The sequence below is a fragment of the Asterias amurensis genome, chromosome 16 (genome assembly GCF_032118995.1).
Source record: "Asterias amurensis chromosome 16, ASM3211899v1".
Classification (NCBI taxonomy): Eukaryota; Metazoa; Echinodermata; class Asteroidea; order Forcipulatida; family Asteriidae; genus Asterias; species Asterias amurensis.
Window position 1 is genome coordinate 5,978,247 of NC_092663.1, and position 16,644 is coordinate 5,994,890.

General features: G+C 38.7%; 1 protein-coding gene across 3 annotated transcripts in view; it reads left to right on the top strand.

Annotated features, from left to right (window-relative positions):
- The window catches only part of LOC139948980 (uncharacterized), a 24,041-nt gene extending 7,658 nt beyond the window's left edge, over positions 1–16,383 (top strand). For 2 of the 3 annotated variants that reach the window (XM_071947365.1, XM_071947366.1), the window contains exons 2-3: positions 7,992–8,181; positions 12,117–16,383. In XM_071947365.1, coding sequence (XP_071803466.1) covers positions 8,022–8,181; positions 12,117–14,008 — 2,052 coding nt within the window. In that variant the 5' untranslated portion in view covers positions 7,992–8,021 and the 3' untranslated portion in view covers positions 14,009–16,383. Of the gene's footprint in view, positions 1–5,191; positions 5,354–7,991; positions 8,182–12,116 lie in introns of those variants that run through there. The other variant, XM_071947364.1, reaches the window with a different exon arrangement.
- The last annotated feature ends 261 nt before the right edge of the window (positions 16,384–16,644 follow it).

Below are 16,644 nucleotides of genomic sequence, written 5' to 3' on the forward strand. Positions count from 1 at the left end.
TCAAAAGATGTAAAGGGGCTTCCAAACTCACACACAAAAAGCACGAATGTTCAGGTCGTGTAGGTTCAGTATTTTAAAACTAGGTATTCAGTAAAAACGTATACGTGTGCGTTTACGATGTGCGTCTGCGTCCCATATCCAACTCGGCCTTCGGCCTCGTTGGATATGGGACGCAGAAGCGCTATATTTTTCCGTATTCCACTCGCGCTTGTGTGATAACTTATAATGTAGGTCGCGCAAGTGTTTGATGCGTTGTATACGCTCGTCGTGTCATGGCGCGAACTACATGAACTATAGCTGTGACCTTTATTCGCAGACGACCTTTCAACGTAGATGTTTGTGTGGGAAATTTAATTGTTTGTGTTCATGTCAAACTCGCAACTTTTATCTACGTCAACAGAAGTTGATTCATGTGGTTGTTAATGAGCTTTAGATAGTCTTCAAAGACTTTTACGGCGTATTTTATCAGCTGCTTTGTGCTTTTGCTGTCGGCGGCATCTTTTATCTCTCGTACTTGGATTTGTTCAGTGTTGGATTGGTATCCTCCGCTTACCAGTTTTCACGCTATTATGCCTTTTTCTTTGAATTGGGAAAAAAATAATGATGCCATATATCAACCGATGCCCTAATTATCTTCATTTGTTAATATGAAGTATGCAAACATATATTAAAACTTGATGGACTTTGTAATGTTCACACCACACACCGATCTTCGATGACTTCAACTGGCCCCATTTGTTTTTAGTTTTTCCTGTTTTCACGGCAAACAAGAAAGTATGGTTTCCCGGTGAAGCCATACATGGAAGAAACATCTGCAGTGACTACAAGTGTTCTTTGAGACTCTGTGTATGACTCTATAGCCAGCAGTTGCCTTCATTTTATTCAAAATATTTTTTTTATGAAATTTTAAAAATTACCGCGGTAACTTGCAAAAAAAAAAAAATAATAATAATAAAATGTGTGAATAATTACTGGCTTCCAAATCTGATTTTTATTTATTTTTTTTTATATATTTTTTTCTCTTAATATTTATAATAAAGCGTATAAATAAACAGTGAAAATTGAATCAACAAGCTGATGTTTAAATTTTAATATTAATAATATTGATATGAGGGTTAATAAATAAAAATCTCAAAAAATATTAGAAAATGATATAAGGCACATGGCTTCTTTAAGCCTCGGTATTTTTTTCCAGAATGCTCAGCAAAACATTCAGTCACATGATTTTGATCATCATGAATTGTGAATTGAAATAGTGTTTGATGAAACTCTTTCGGTGGGCAAATATTTTTATATGGCCTCAACATTATGACATGTTTTTGAACCTTGTAGAAATGCCTAAAATACCAAACTTTTTGCATTTACAAGTGCAAATGACCAGTGGAGCCTTACGTGTTTCTAAGTTTGGGTCAAAGGAGAGGAGACTCTTTGCTTGGCAGATAAAACCACACAATTTTTATCTAGGGACTGTTTACATCGCGCACAGAGAGGTAAAAGATTTGCCACGATTTTAGGGACACCTCGAAAACAGGAACTCTTACGATATATTTTACCCGTGTATGCGAACACGAAGACATGATTTTGGTAAGTTATTACACTTTTATACATTTCACAATCAAGGCCCAGTTCATGAAATCTTTTAACCAATCAGATTAGAAGAATCTATACTATTTGGTATATAAAAGTAATATTGACTGCTTAATATTCGGGGCACAGTTGAAATTATAGGCCCTCGGTGGTGTCAAAACCATGACTATGCCCTTAGTTGCGATAACGTAACCCGTTATCGCAACTACTATGCACTCAGCCTCGCTTCGGGCATGGTCATGGTTTTGACATCACCTTGGGCCTATAATTTCAACTGTGCCCCTCATAGCAGTCAATATTTCCATACTATATCCGAAATTCAGATTTTTACATTTTCTAAATAGCGGCGGTCTCATAGTGTGCAACGCAAATTTCGAGATTTGGACTAGGAGAAAATCGAATAAAAGTTATAGGACCAAAGCAAACTTCTACTTAAAAATGCGCTTTTCACACGAATGGCGTCTCAAAGCGCGCCTTCCAACATTATCACCCTTGCAGGCCCTGGTCACTGGGCCTTATTTCATTCCTTAAAACCAACCATCTCAGCTCACTGGGGAGTACATGTACAGCTAATCGGCTATTCATAAATAGACAGTTTCATTATTCCTATTGGCGTAGAGCGCGTCGTGGGGTATTTAAAACTTTGATAATGACCAGTGTTTACAACCGGATGTGAGCGGATATTCCGCGCTAGTCTTGATGCGAGACGTTTCTTGTTACGGGCGATGCAGGCGCTGTCGGTGAGTTGGCATGGCCGCGCTGTGTGAAAGTTGACCATGTGTGTGAAAGGGAAACCAGCGTGTTGCACCAAGACTATACGCGCATGCGCACGGACGGAACCGGAAACTGTCGGAAATAGGCATGCAACACACTCGTATGGACGTCGTACATGTACATGTAACTCGCCTTTTAACCAAAAAGGTATTTTTGAATGGGAATAAAGGTGTGTCTACTAGTTTTTTCACGGCCGTTTAAAACCTTGCAGGGTCGAATTGTCGTTTGATAAAGGCCCAGAATCGGCTCGGGCCTTTATCACACGGCAAATCAACCCTGCATGTTTTAAACGGCCGTGAAAGAACTAGTAGATACGCTTTTATTCCCTAATTCAATAACAAGAACCATTTCTGCCCTCACATGTACCCATTTACACATGGAACCAGTAGTCAAGTGTCTTGCTCAGGGACACAAGTATCACGACCAGGACTCGAGCAGAAGCACCAGCTTGAGTTCGGTGCTTTAATCCGCTCGACACCTGGAAAGAACGTTTCGAAACGAGCATCGTTTCAAAATTATACTAGCAAAATATTGGAACGAACAATAATTTAGAACCATGTTCGCTCGTTATATTTGGTGTTCAGCACGAAGTCTGAATGCCGTCAAAGAGACTTTTTTCTTCAACTTGTAAAATTGCAGGGAATTCTGTCCGCCGACGCCGGAGATTCCTTTTCAACTTTGCACTATTCATTAAATGGTGAAATAAATTACTCATATCCGAGCCCTAATAATACGCGGAAAGGGGGAGTGGGAAGCAAGGCATCCTCAAACGCGACATAGCACGGTTCACAAACAAACCATAGGGGGTGCTCTGAACTGGGTATAAAAGAGAACATGACAAAAAAGGTGTGTGATAAAAATAATACTGGAGAAAATGGGCCCACAACTCCGCTGAAGAAAAAACAATACATGTCAAAATATACCACTGTTATTCAATAGAGACGTACTATAGTCATTTTGGTTGGGGAGCGAGGAAAGTAGCAAAACACACACAAACAATCCCAAGGCTGGGACATCATTTTATGCACCAGACAAATCTATGTTTGGATATTCTTATGAATATATTTTATTTGTGCATAGATTCATGGTCCACGTTTTGTATTGTAACTATCAAACTCGGTTCCATTGTGTGCTGTCTGCTACCTTCCATTCATAAATTTTCTTGTGAATATTATTTTATTTTTGTAAAGACTTATAGTTTGATGAATTAAGGCGAAAACAAACTTTGATCCTTTTGAATTGAATTCATAATTTATTATCTAATTCTTCTCACGTAGCTATCTATAGGGTCAAAACGCGAGGCCATGGTAACAATATTTTGCACGTACATCATATAGTTTTAGTTGGACGCAGTTTGCTAACAACCTTTTTAAATAAAATCAATAAATTAATCAGTTTGCTTGTTACATAAAATAAAATTGAAGAGGATGCCTGAGTTGACTTATACAATCAGAGTTGGACTAGGTGCGGATAACGTGCTCTCATATAGTGCTTGTGTGCAAGATTTGATACACGCACGTTGCAACGCGTGTTCAGGCTGTGTATAAGTCAACGTCTTAGTTTCTGTAAGTCGACTTGGTGAGATCAATTATATCAGTTAGTTTACTTATCATTTTATCTAAGTCTACTTGTTGAGATAAATTATATCAGTAAGTCGACTTATCATTTTATCTAAGTCGACTTGTTGAGATAAATTATGTCAGTAAGTTTACTTATCATTTTATCTAAGTCGACTTGTTGAGATAAATTATGTCAGTAAGTCGACTTATCATTTTATCTAAGTCGACTTGTTGAGATAAGTTATGTCAGTAGGTTTACTTATCATTTTATCTAAGTCGACTTGTTGAGATAAATTATGTCAGTAAGTTTACTTATCATTTTATCTAAGTCGACTTGTTGAGATAAATTATGTCAGTAAGTCGACTTATCATTTTATCTAAGTCGACTTGTTGAGATAAATTATGTCAGTAAGTTTACTTATCATTTTATCTAAGTCGACTTGGTGAGATAAATTATGTTAGTAAGTCGACTTATCATTTTATCTAAGAGGTCGTTCACACGCCGTACTAAAGTTGGTCTAAGTCCACTTAGACCGGTTCGGGTTCAACTTTTGTGCGTGTGAACGCAAATAAAGTTAGACCGGATCGGGTTTAAACCCCAAAACTTAAACCGTCCAGCGAGGCGGTCTAAGTCTAAACCGGTTCGGGTTTATCTTTTAACACTGCGTGTGGACAGAATGACATCCGGTTTTAACTCACAACGGACGACCCATTGTGTGGTTCAATGCACACGCCCGGGACCCGGAGTGCTTGTATACGGTTTCTGTTGCCTCTGATGCTGAAAAGCACCGAGTATTTAGTATTACTTTCTTGCCGCTTACCGAGTTGGCGAAACCCTCTCGATCGGTGTATGCAGTTTAACACAGGCCCACGCCCATGATTTATTAAATTCTGAAACAAAATTATATTTTCCAAGCTTTTTTTGTTGAGTGTCCTATAATAAATTGAAACTGTTTTAGTATACTACGAGCGCAGCGAAGAAGCATATTTTTTAATGCTTCTCACATGTACAGCGCTGCCATCCCATAGTGATCACTCTCTGATATCCCATAGTTATCCATCACCGATCCCGTGGATGTGCCTTTCTATTGCCGTCACCGTTACTAGCGTGCTGTACTTTCAATCTAGGAGAATGAACTGCAGTGGGCGCGAGGCTGTGTGTAGGGAAAATTCCCTACGCCAGCAATATCACCACGTTGTTGTTGGGAAGTTGGGAAAATACTGCGAAGTACATGTATTTACGTAACTTGCACGTGTATAGTTGTGTTTATGAACGAATCGGAATAAAAATCGCGGCACCAGCTTTTGAGAGATCACAGCTTCCAATCGATTGAAGTACAAACTAAAAGTATTTATTAAATCGGAAACAGTGGTATAAAACAAAACGCACAAATGAAACGTGTTCTGTTTCATGGAATATGGACAATATTTTGGTGAGTTTTCTCGGCGGTTTGTATCAATATTTTGTTTGTTTAAAAAAAAAAAATTCGAGTCGTGTTCATGTTTGTTTTAAGTGCCCATATCATCCCAACGGTAAAACTGTTACCGCGTTCGATTTGGCCATTTGTATCCAATAATTATGCCCTGATGATCATCCAGGGCATGGGGCACTCAGTATCTCGGCAAACTCGGTGCATGAATCTGATGAATAAAACCGGATGTTAGAGCAACGGGGTCGCGTCTACTTTGACCTCTTAAAACCGAAGATAAACCGGATCGGGTTTAACTCTGTGCTGTCTGAACGCAAGGGGTTTTTATTTTTACGACCACCCCCCGCTGCTCGTAAAAGTTAGACCGGTTCGGGTCTAAGTTAGTACGCTGTCTGAACATACCCTAAGTCGACTTGTTGAGATAAATTAAGTCAGTAAATTTACTTATCATTTTATCTAAGTCGACTTGTTGAGATAAATTATGTCAGAAGGATGACTTATCATTTTATGTAAGTCGACTTGTTGAGATAAGTTATGTCAGTAAGTCGACTTATCATTTTATCTAAGTCGACTTGTTGAGATAAATTATGTCAGAAGGATGACTAATCATTTTATGTAAGTCGACTTGTTGAGATAAGTTATGTCAGTAAGTCGACTTATCATTTTATCTAAGTCGACTTGTTGAGATAAATTATGTCAGTAAGTTTACTTATCATTTAATCTAAGTCGACTTGTTGAGATAAATTATGTTAGTAAGTCGACTTATCATTTTATCTAAGTCGACTTGTTGAGTTAAATTATGTCAGTAGGTTTACTTATCATTTTATCTAAGTCGACTTGTTGAGATAAATTATGTCAGTAGGTTTACTTATCATTTTATCTAAGTCGACTTGTTGAAATAAATTATGTCAGTAAGTTTACTTATCATTTTATCTAAGTCGACTTATCATTTTATCTAAGTCGACTTGTTGAGATAAATTATGTCAGTAGGATGACTTATCATTTTATCTAAGTCGACTTGTTGAGATAAATTATGCCAGTAAGTTGGCGGCCATTTTCAATTTTTTTGTTTTGATTTACATAAAAAATATAGACAATTCTAGAGTTCTCCTCGGCTAATATTAATTAACAGACCCTTAAAGGCACCTGGAAATAGATTTTTTGTTTCGTTCAAACATTAGAGTATATGTTCCTGAACAATAAAATAATTGTTTGAGTAATTGTTTTTGACGATTTATATGTTTAACAAATTAAATAAAGTTGTGTGGGGGGTGACTCTGCCTACCCCTTTTGTGACGTCAATCGAGGAAGACTTTGCCTCGATCGAACATCGAACACACGTACGTGCAAGTACATTCAAGTCCTGGACGTGAGTTTGTACGTTTGAAAAAGTTGTTTTCTTGCATTTTTCCGGCAATGTCAACCAGGTGTATTGCTGCTGGATGCAGCAAAACAACTAAAGATGGTATCAGTTTGCCAAGTTGTCCGGTCCGACGTCTTTTCCAGCGCTGTGCGGCAAACACTTCGAGCCGTCGTGCTTCGAGAATCCGGAATACACAACACATTTTGACATGAAGAGAAAAGTTCTTTTCTAAAACATGACGCCATCCCAATAATTTTTCCAGCTAGTGGGGAAGTCGAAGAAGGTACCTGAAAGACGTAACGAACCTAAAGGAGCATTTGCCTAACGTGAAAAAAATCAGGTATTGTTTCAACTTTGAGGGCATGTTTTTAGCTTGCGCCAAGCGTCACTATGCTATGTTGGCACTGCATGCGATTCATCGCGCCTTGATTGACGTCACGAACAGCGCCCTCTCGGGTCGGGCTTTTTTTCCAATTTGTAAATAACATGGTAACTAATTGATGTAAACCCTAGTTAGTTGTTTATTCATATTCCACTCATCAAAACACATATTTTAGTGACAAAAGCTTTATTTTGACAAAATACCACTTCCAGGTGACTTTAAGAAGGCCTGTGCCAAAAGATAGTGCTTTTGTCCGCCGTGTAACAGTAATTTCTCTAAGCCACCTGACTAAAAACTTCCGTTACGCAAAAAGCCACCATTATTATATGCAGCATGGTTTTTCTGCATGGTAATTGCCTGATGATGCGGCACCGATATTGATGTTCAGCCTAAAGAGCCTGTCTAGCATGAGCTGAATCTGGGAACATATTTTTTCTGCGAACTTGTTTTTGCCTGAATTTTAAACAAACAAGGAATAATGGTGTGCATATTTTTATGGCAAATTCAGTGGTTCACCGAATTGAAATTTACCTATAGTATGGTGAAGGACTGCTGCAGTAAAGTAGGTTTTTATTTAGTTTTAAAATGAACAAGTTGAAAATAAGAGGTGTTTCGGGCTGTTGGCCCGAACACCTAATGATTTTATTCTGTTTTATTCTGTACGATTAAAAACTACCCTGAAACAATTTATTAGCTCGATTTTTGGTTAAGCAACTAGCTAACTGCTTTGCGGTCGGTGACAGCATCTCTGGCCATAGCAATCTCAAACAGACACCACGCAGTTAGATCAGTGGTTTTTATCCCAGTTTTTCTGGAACGCTGCGTAATAATGCGCCCTCTCTGCCTTTTTTTGGAATAGTGTAATGAATTCGAACATTGTTACTTTGTCTTTGTAGCTTTATTCAATCGTGACCGCAGTGACAGCCATGGACAACCGTAACGTTGTAGTAAATGAGTTGATAGGCCAGCCTGAGATCAAAAAAAGGAAAATGATGGATTCGCAACCCACGCATCAAGTCAAGCAAGAATCAAATCTCCAAGAAGAACAAGGCCAATCAACATTTATACTACTGCCAGCGTTCAAAGGTATGTGGTACCTTTATAATCGCCTGTTTTTGAAAACATGTCTAACGAGTTAACCAGTTACATACTAAATTCACGGTTATTGGGTGCCACATCTCAGTAAAAATTTAACTAATAATGTGCATATACAAATATTGTCTGCTTCGAGAGCTATGGTTAAAACTACGACTCCCGAGGTGATCCCCGGAGCGTTGAAAATGGAACGTTTCGGGGATCACCGAGGGAGTCGTAGTTTAACCATAGCACAAGTTAAAGCAGTCAATATTGTTTAACACACCAACAGACTATTTATCATCTTCGTACACGTAACGTTCGTACGCGCATTTCAGATATACAGATGCACAACTGATTGGGTTTGAGTTGGTTAAAAAGACGTCTGGGCACTGCACATTGTGTAATAGTCGTCGGACTATCACACGGCAAACGACGCACTCACACGGCAAACGACGCACTATCACACGGCAAACGACGCGCTATCACAAGGCAAACGATGCACTATCACACGGCCGCTGTCTAGTAAATTAAGACATGTCATGTGACGCGCTCTAAACCAATGAAAAGGCAGAATATTTGTAATGGGTGTTATAATATACAAGTATTGACTGCTCCGAGTGCTATGGTTAAAACAATGACTCCTGAGGTGATCCCCGGGAGCGTTCTATTTTCCCGAGGGGGATCACCGAGGGAGTCATAGTTTTAACCATTACACGAGTAAAAGCAGTCATCATTTGTTTTATAACACCCCAAACATTTCTAAATACTGTACTATTATTATTAACTTACAGACCTGAATGCTACAATCCACGTATGGGGCGCCGTTTGTCCATTAGTTGTTTGAAACTTTTCAGGCATGTTTTTACCATGGTTTACAGCAATTAGATGTAAATCATAGAAACTGTTGCCAAATCCTGTTATGGTTTACATACCAGTAAAGTATTTGTTGTGTATAAGTTTATGGTTTACAAACCATGAACATACAAAAAACATTTACAAATCATGGTTCATAAACCAAGAAAATTTACGCATCTTAGAAGCATGGTTTATAAACCATAAAAAATGAAGCATCAAATTCATGGTTTACAAATCATGGTTTACAAACCATGAAAATTGAGACATCTTAAAAACATGGTTTATAAACCATGAAAATTGAAGAGTAAAAATCGTGGTTTACAAATCATGGTTTTATAAACCATAACAAATGAACCATAAAATCATGGTTTGTGACAATGGTTTATAAACCATGAAAATCGAGACTTCTTAAAAAACATGGTTTATAAACCATGAAAATCGAGACTTCTTAATAAACATGGTTTATAAACAATGAAAATTTACACATCTCAAAAACGTTGTTTGTAAACCATAAAAAAAAGTGCACTTACAAATCATGGTTTACAAACCATAAAAATGTGCACTCAGAAATCATGGTTTACAAACCATAAAAAATGTGCACTCAGAAATCATGGTTTATAAACCATAAAAACGTGCACTCACAAATCATGGTTTACAAACCATAAAAAACTCCACTCACAAATCATGGTTTAACAAACCATAAAAGCGTGCACTCACAAATCATGGTTTACAAACCATAAAAGTGTGCACTCACAAATCATGGTTTATACCATAAAAATTGTGCACTCAGAAATCATGGTTTACAAGCCATAAAAAATTTGCACTCAGAAATCATGGTTTACAAACCATAAAAAATGTGCATTTAGAAATCATGGTTTACAAACCATAAAAAATGTGCACTCAGAAATCATAGTTTACAAACCACAAAAACCTATGTGATCGTCTCAATTAAACCTCCTTCCCAATTCTGATCGGTTCCCATTTCCCCCATGCCACGTGCGAGCCAGCAATGATGCAATGCACCATCACGCTGTGATCAATGCACCTCGTGTGTTATGCTGCCAGCCATAGCAAGCATTCATAGAGCTATTATTGCAACAGCATTACACAACAGGTGCCTTGATCACAGCTTGACACACATGGTGCATTGCATCATTGCTGGCTCGCACGTGGCATGGGGGAAATGGGAACCGATCAGAATTGGGAAGGAGGTTTAATTGAGACGATCATATAGGTTTGTATGGTTTGTAAACCATGATTTCTGAGTGCACATTTTTTATGGTTTGTAAACCATGATTTCTGAGTGCACGTTTTCATGGTTTATAAACCATGATTTCTGAGTGCACATTTTTTATGGTTTGTAAACCATGATTTGTGAGTGCACATTTTTTATGGTTTATAAACCATGATTTGTGAGTGCACGTTTTTATGGTTTATAAACCATGATTTCTGAGTGCACACTTTTATGGTTTGTAAACCATGATGTGTAAGTGCTCTTTTTTTTATGGTTTACAAACAACGTTTTTGAGATGTGTAAATTTTCATGGTTTATAAACCATGTTTATTAAGAAGTCTCGATTTTCATGGTTTATAAACCATTGTCACAAACCATGATTTTATGGTTCATTTGTTATGGTTTATAAACCATGATTTGTAAACCACGATTTTTATTCTTCAATTTTCATGGTTTATAAACCATGATTTTTAGATGTCTCAATTTTCATGGTTTGTAAACCATGATTTGTAAACCATGAATTTGATGCTTCATTGTTTATGGTTTATAAACCATGTTTTTAAGATGCGTAAATTTTCTTGGTTTATGAACCATGATTTGTAAATGTTTTTTGTATGTTCATGGTTTGTAAACCATAAACTTATACACAACAAATACTTTACTGGTATGTAAACCATAACAGGATTTGGCAACAGTTTCTGTGGTTTACATCTAATTGCTGTAAACCATGGTAAAAACATGCCTTAAAAGTGTCAAACAATTAATGGACAAACGGCGCCCCATATCCACGGACGACGCGAATACAGATTGCAAACACTTTTACTGTGCTGCATGTAGTGTCGTGCAATCCGAAATGGTTACAGACTATTAATTTATCATCCTCGTACACGCAACGGACATCTGGGTACTGCACGCCGTGTGCTAGTCTTCGGACTAGCTTATGGCAAACCGACGCACTATCACACGGCCGTCGTCTAGCAAAACTAAGACATGTCATGTGACGCGCTCTAAACCAATGAGCAGGCAGAATACTTGCAAGGGGTGTTATAATACAAAATATGCATTCATCATATCATATTGCCGGCTGGTTTAGTTTACCTATGTTCATATCTTTCAAAAGCCAATGAATGATATTAATTAGACAAACAGTAGGAGGGGTGACTTTGTACAGTGAAAAATGCCTTTACAACATTATCTATGGTGTTGGCTGGTAAAGTTTACCTATCATTCAAAAACAAATTGACTGTCTTATAATGGTCAGACTGTAGGAGGGTTTACTGTGAACTGTTAAGATGCATTTACCACTTGACATCATATTTCAGGCTTGCATAGTGTATAACCACTTTAAACCAGACTGAATGATAGTAGGAATAGAAGGTACTGGGTAAAATGCATTCACCATATGATACCATATTGCAGGCTTTGATTACCATTCCATCAGGTATTGATCTTCCAGACCGGTTTCCTGTCTGGAGCTGTTAGTATAAAGTTATCGAAGCTGTTTGAATTTTTTGAGCCATCTCCCTGACTAGGGTGGATTATCCCAGCTGAAGCTTTGTCTATTGTTTGGTTCCACCAGTAGAGGAGCCATGGTTGTGGACTTTGTAACAAAGGCCCAAAAGGGAACAGCTTAAAGCTGGGCCAATACACCCTGTTGCTCACCTGGTTTCGAGACACAGGGTGGGATATGGGGGCGTTTGTTTCTACCTGGGAAGAAAAGATCTAGTAACGCCTTATCTATCATTAAAAATCACAGTGAATGACATTGAATGGTCAAGCATTAGGAGGGTTGACTGTGTAACTTAACCTTAACCTTCAAATGCATATTGTTCTTCTTTCTATTTATCTTTAACAGATGAGTATAAACCTTCCACTAGTCACCAGAGTGATGCAACATCTCTACAAAGCAACGACGGGCAGGCCGTCCTCTGCAAACTGTGCAATCACCAATACATCGACCCAAGATTTCTTGACTGCCTTCATAGCTTCTGTCTGAAGTGCCTTGACAAGCCTGAGGTTTACAAGACCAGCTCGGGAAAACAACTACGTTGCCCAGATTGTCACCAGGATACCGATGTACCACTGATGGGAGTGTCAGGTCTTTGCAAAGACTTCATTGCCAATAAATTAGTCGAAGAGCAAGGAAAACAGCTTTTGCCCCAGGGTTATCCAACTCTTTGCCAAGCTTGCCAAGAAAAGAGAGTTGCCGTCGCTCTCTGCAAGAACTGTGAAGAGTTTGTTTGCTTCACTTGCAAGATGGCACATCAGAGATTCAACAAGATGAAGTCGCATATATTCCACAGTTTGGAAGATCTATCATCTGGCAAGGTGCCCCTGCATGCACAAATGGAGAAGTGCAGACATCACGCGGGGCATGACCTTTGCATGTTCTGCAATACCTGTCAAGAGAAGATATGTTTGAAGTGTGTGGCCTTCAAACACTGTAAGCCCAATCACGACTATGTTGAAATAAAAACAGCAGCAGCATCCTGCCGCTCTGATATCCTAAAGGTCTTAACACCACTTGAGCGAAATGCTAAGAAGCTCCAAGCTGCAAAGACCTTAGCGGAACAAACCAAAAAGAAGTTGGAATCCAATGTGGCGGAAGTGCTTGAAAAGATGGCAAAGAAGAAGAAGTCAGAGCTAGGAAAGCTCACCAAAAGACTTAAGATCCTCAAGGACAAGGCAGAGTCTGTGGCAAAAGAGAGGAGTGAAGTACTAGACAAGTGCTGGGTTGCGAACACGAATGCAACTAAAGCAGAATTTATCTTGAAAAGGGTAAGAAGCATGATCAGTGACGAAGACTGCCATGACCTCATCACTCTGAAGGTACAAATCTTGAAGAGCCTGAATTGTATTTCCAAGAAGAAAGCAGAGAGTGTCCCTCTTGATCTAACATTCATTGACTTTACAGAAAGTTTATCTAGTGGTAACAACCTTGGGGAATTGGTCTTTGAAGAATTATGGGGCCTTAAGAATGAATTTGGAAACAACTCCGTCCTTGACATTAATTTTGAATGGGTGAAGGCTGCTGTTGGCCGTTTGAACGGTGACATGGTAGTTTTGGATTGTCTTACCAACACAGTGGTGACATTAACTTCAAAAGGTGTTAACAAGGGTACCATTAAAAGCCAGGACCCTAGGGGAATTTTCATCAGCCCTGTCGACATCGCCTTGTCCAGCTCGGAGCACAGTCTGGTTTTGGACTCGGCAATAAAGGTGTTCGACAAGGATGGGATTTTCATTTCCAGACTGGTGTTATCAGAGGGTGTATCATCGGCCAAATGCATGGATGCAGGGGGCGGGAAGATAGCCATAGGTGCCCAGGAGACGATACTGCTCTTTGACGAAGACGGATCAAACCCAATCTCCATACCAGCCAAGCTGATAGACAAACACATCGCTATCTGCAACAAAACACAGTCCCTGATCTACACCAACTACGAGAAGTCCCGACTGGTATCCGTTGACTTTTCGGGAAAAGAAAATTTTAATGTTTCAACAGTTGTCAATAAAAAGTCTGTGAAGCCCACTGGTGTCTGCATTGATAAGACTGGTGAGATTTACATCGCAGTGCACACTGGGTTGCAGCGGGGTACCGGTGAGATCCACCATTATAGTGCAGAGGGAAGCTATGTTGGCTTTGTGACAAAAAACTTATACAATCCCGTTGGAATTTCCTTAAGCCCAATTGGTGAGCTGATGGTCGCAGACAGACATTCCGTGAAGGTCTTTCAGAGGGTTTGAAGAGTTGGAATAAAATTTTTAAAAAGGCATTTTGTTCAGTTCAGACATGTATCAATTGCATGTAATGAGAAAAATTTATTAACATATCTGTCATCTCTACAAGAAGTTCCCAGCTAACACATTGCGTAGCTAAAACATCGTGCAATGTCTGATAAGGTTAGCGTGTTGCGTCCGAGGGCAACGCCCTGACAAAGTCACATGATAGGTCAGAATTTTTCTCTTTTTTCAAATTAATGTTTCAATTTGGTAGTACAGTGTACATTGCTTTTAAAAATGCGACGTTACGTATAGGTTTAAAGCAAATGTTTTGACAACATTATATTTATAGTTAGTTGTCTTAAAATACTACAAAATACGTTGTGCCGACGTACAGTATTTAGGTTCTCTGCAAGTAGCCGTTTTGCCGACGTTGTTTTTTTGTTTTCTGAACACGTAGTTTGCTGCCACGACGATGGCTGACGTAGTATATAGGTTCGCTCACAATACGTAGCCTGATGTTTAGGTTGCCAAGGAGACGTTGTGCCGACGTACAGTATTTAGGTTCTCAGCACACGTAATATTTAGGTTGGTAATAAGACGCTGTGCCGACGTAGTACGTATTTTAGGTTCTCTCAACACTTAATAATTAGGCTGCCAAAGAGACGTTGTACTGACGTAGTATTTAGGTTCTCTCAACATGTATTATTTAGGTTGTTAACGATAACAAGTAGTTTAGGTTTTCTCTACGTAATATTTAGGTTTGCAACAAGACCAATAACTGTGTCGACGTAGTATTTAGGTTCTCTCAACGTTGTATTTTAGTTGTCTTAAGATATAAAATACGTTGTGCCGACGTATTATTTAGGTTCTCTCTATACATTGTGTCGACGTAGTACTTTTGTTTTCTCACCACGGAGGGGGCCTAATATTTAGGTTTCTAGCAAAACGTTGTGACGACATATAGTATTTAGGTTCTCCCAATACGTAATATTTAGGTTGCCAACGAGACGTTGTGGCGACATAGCATGTAGGTTCTCCCAATACATAATAATTTAGGTTGCCAACGAGACGTGAGGGACGACTTAGTATTAATTTAGGTTCTCTGGATCCCAATACGTAATAATTTAGGTTGACAACGAAACGTTGTGACGACATAGTGTTTAGGTTCTCCCAATACGTAATAATTTAGGTTCCCATAACAAGACGTTGTGACGACATGGTTTAGGTTCTCCCAATACGTAATAATTTAGGATGCTAACAAGACGTTGTGACGACATAGTATTTAGGTTCTCCCAATACGTAATAATTTAGGATGCTAACAAGACGTTGTGACGACATAGTAGTTAAGCTGGTTCACCACGTAGTATTTAGATAACTCATAAGAAGCTATGTCGACGTAGTATTAGGGTTCATTTACCACGTAGCATTATTAATTGCCAAAATGTTGTGCGGACGTATTTTATATTTACTCAACACGTAGTTTGTTTGTGGGAAACAAAAGGTTGTCGCGACGTTTTGTTTTAAAGCCATTATACACTTTCGGTAAACAGTATTGTCCAAGTCCCACACTTTGTGTATCACAACTTATATATAAAATAACAATCCTGTGGAAGTTTAGGCTCAATCGGACATCGGAGTCGGGAGAAAATAACGGGAAAACCCACTCCTGTTTTCGCGCGTTTCGCCGTGTCATGACATGTGTTTATAACAACTCCGTAATTCTCGTTAACGAGAATTTATATTGTTTTACCGTTTTCTCAAAAAGTAAAGCATTTCATGGACTAATATTTCAAGAGAAGTCTTTCACCATTACCTTCTGTAAACCCTGTAAATTATTTGTAAATCTGTGAACTTTTTTTTTTTTCTGTACCGAAAGGGTCCAATGGCTTTAACTTTGTCAAATACGTAAAACTTAGGTATTTTACAAGACGCTCGTTCCGAGGTAGTATTTAGGTTTGTTCAACTTGAGTTTTGCAGATATGTAGTTGATTACCACGTAGTAATTTAGGTTGCTAACAAAACATTGTGCCGTTAGATTTGCACAAAAAGTAAAGTGTTTATACATGTATTTATAATTACACTAGATACAATGTCAAGATGAGTGTTGTTAATTGTACATGGGAGCACCAGGTTTTTTTTTACAGAGTATTAAAGGCCTGCGAGCTAAAACGTCACTCTTTTGCCGTGTCGACATCAAATGATTTTCGCGCGACAAAAGTGCGGCAATTAAAGTCACCTGGAAATATAATTTGTTTTCTTTCAAACATAAGAGTATATGCTTACGAACAATAAAACAATTTTTGTAGTAATTGTTTGTCACGATTTATATGTTTAAAAAATTTATAAAGTTGTTTGGGGGGGCTGACTCCGCCTACCCCTTTTGTGAGGTCAATCGAGGCAGACTTTGCCTGCAATGCGTATAGTAAACACACGTGCAAAGTACATGTACGTTCAAGTCGTGAGTTGGTACGTTTCAAAAAGTGTTTTTCTGCATTCAGCAGCAATACACCTGGTCAGCATTGCCGGGAAAAAACTTCTTGTTTTGAAACGTACAAACTCACGACTTGGTCCGTACATGTACTTTGCAATTGTGTTTACTCTACGCATTACAGGCAAAGTCTGCCTCGATTGACGTCACGAACAGCGCCCTCTCGGGT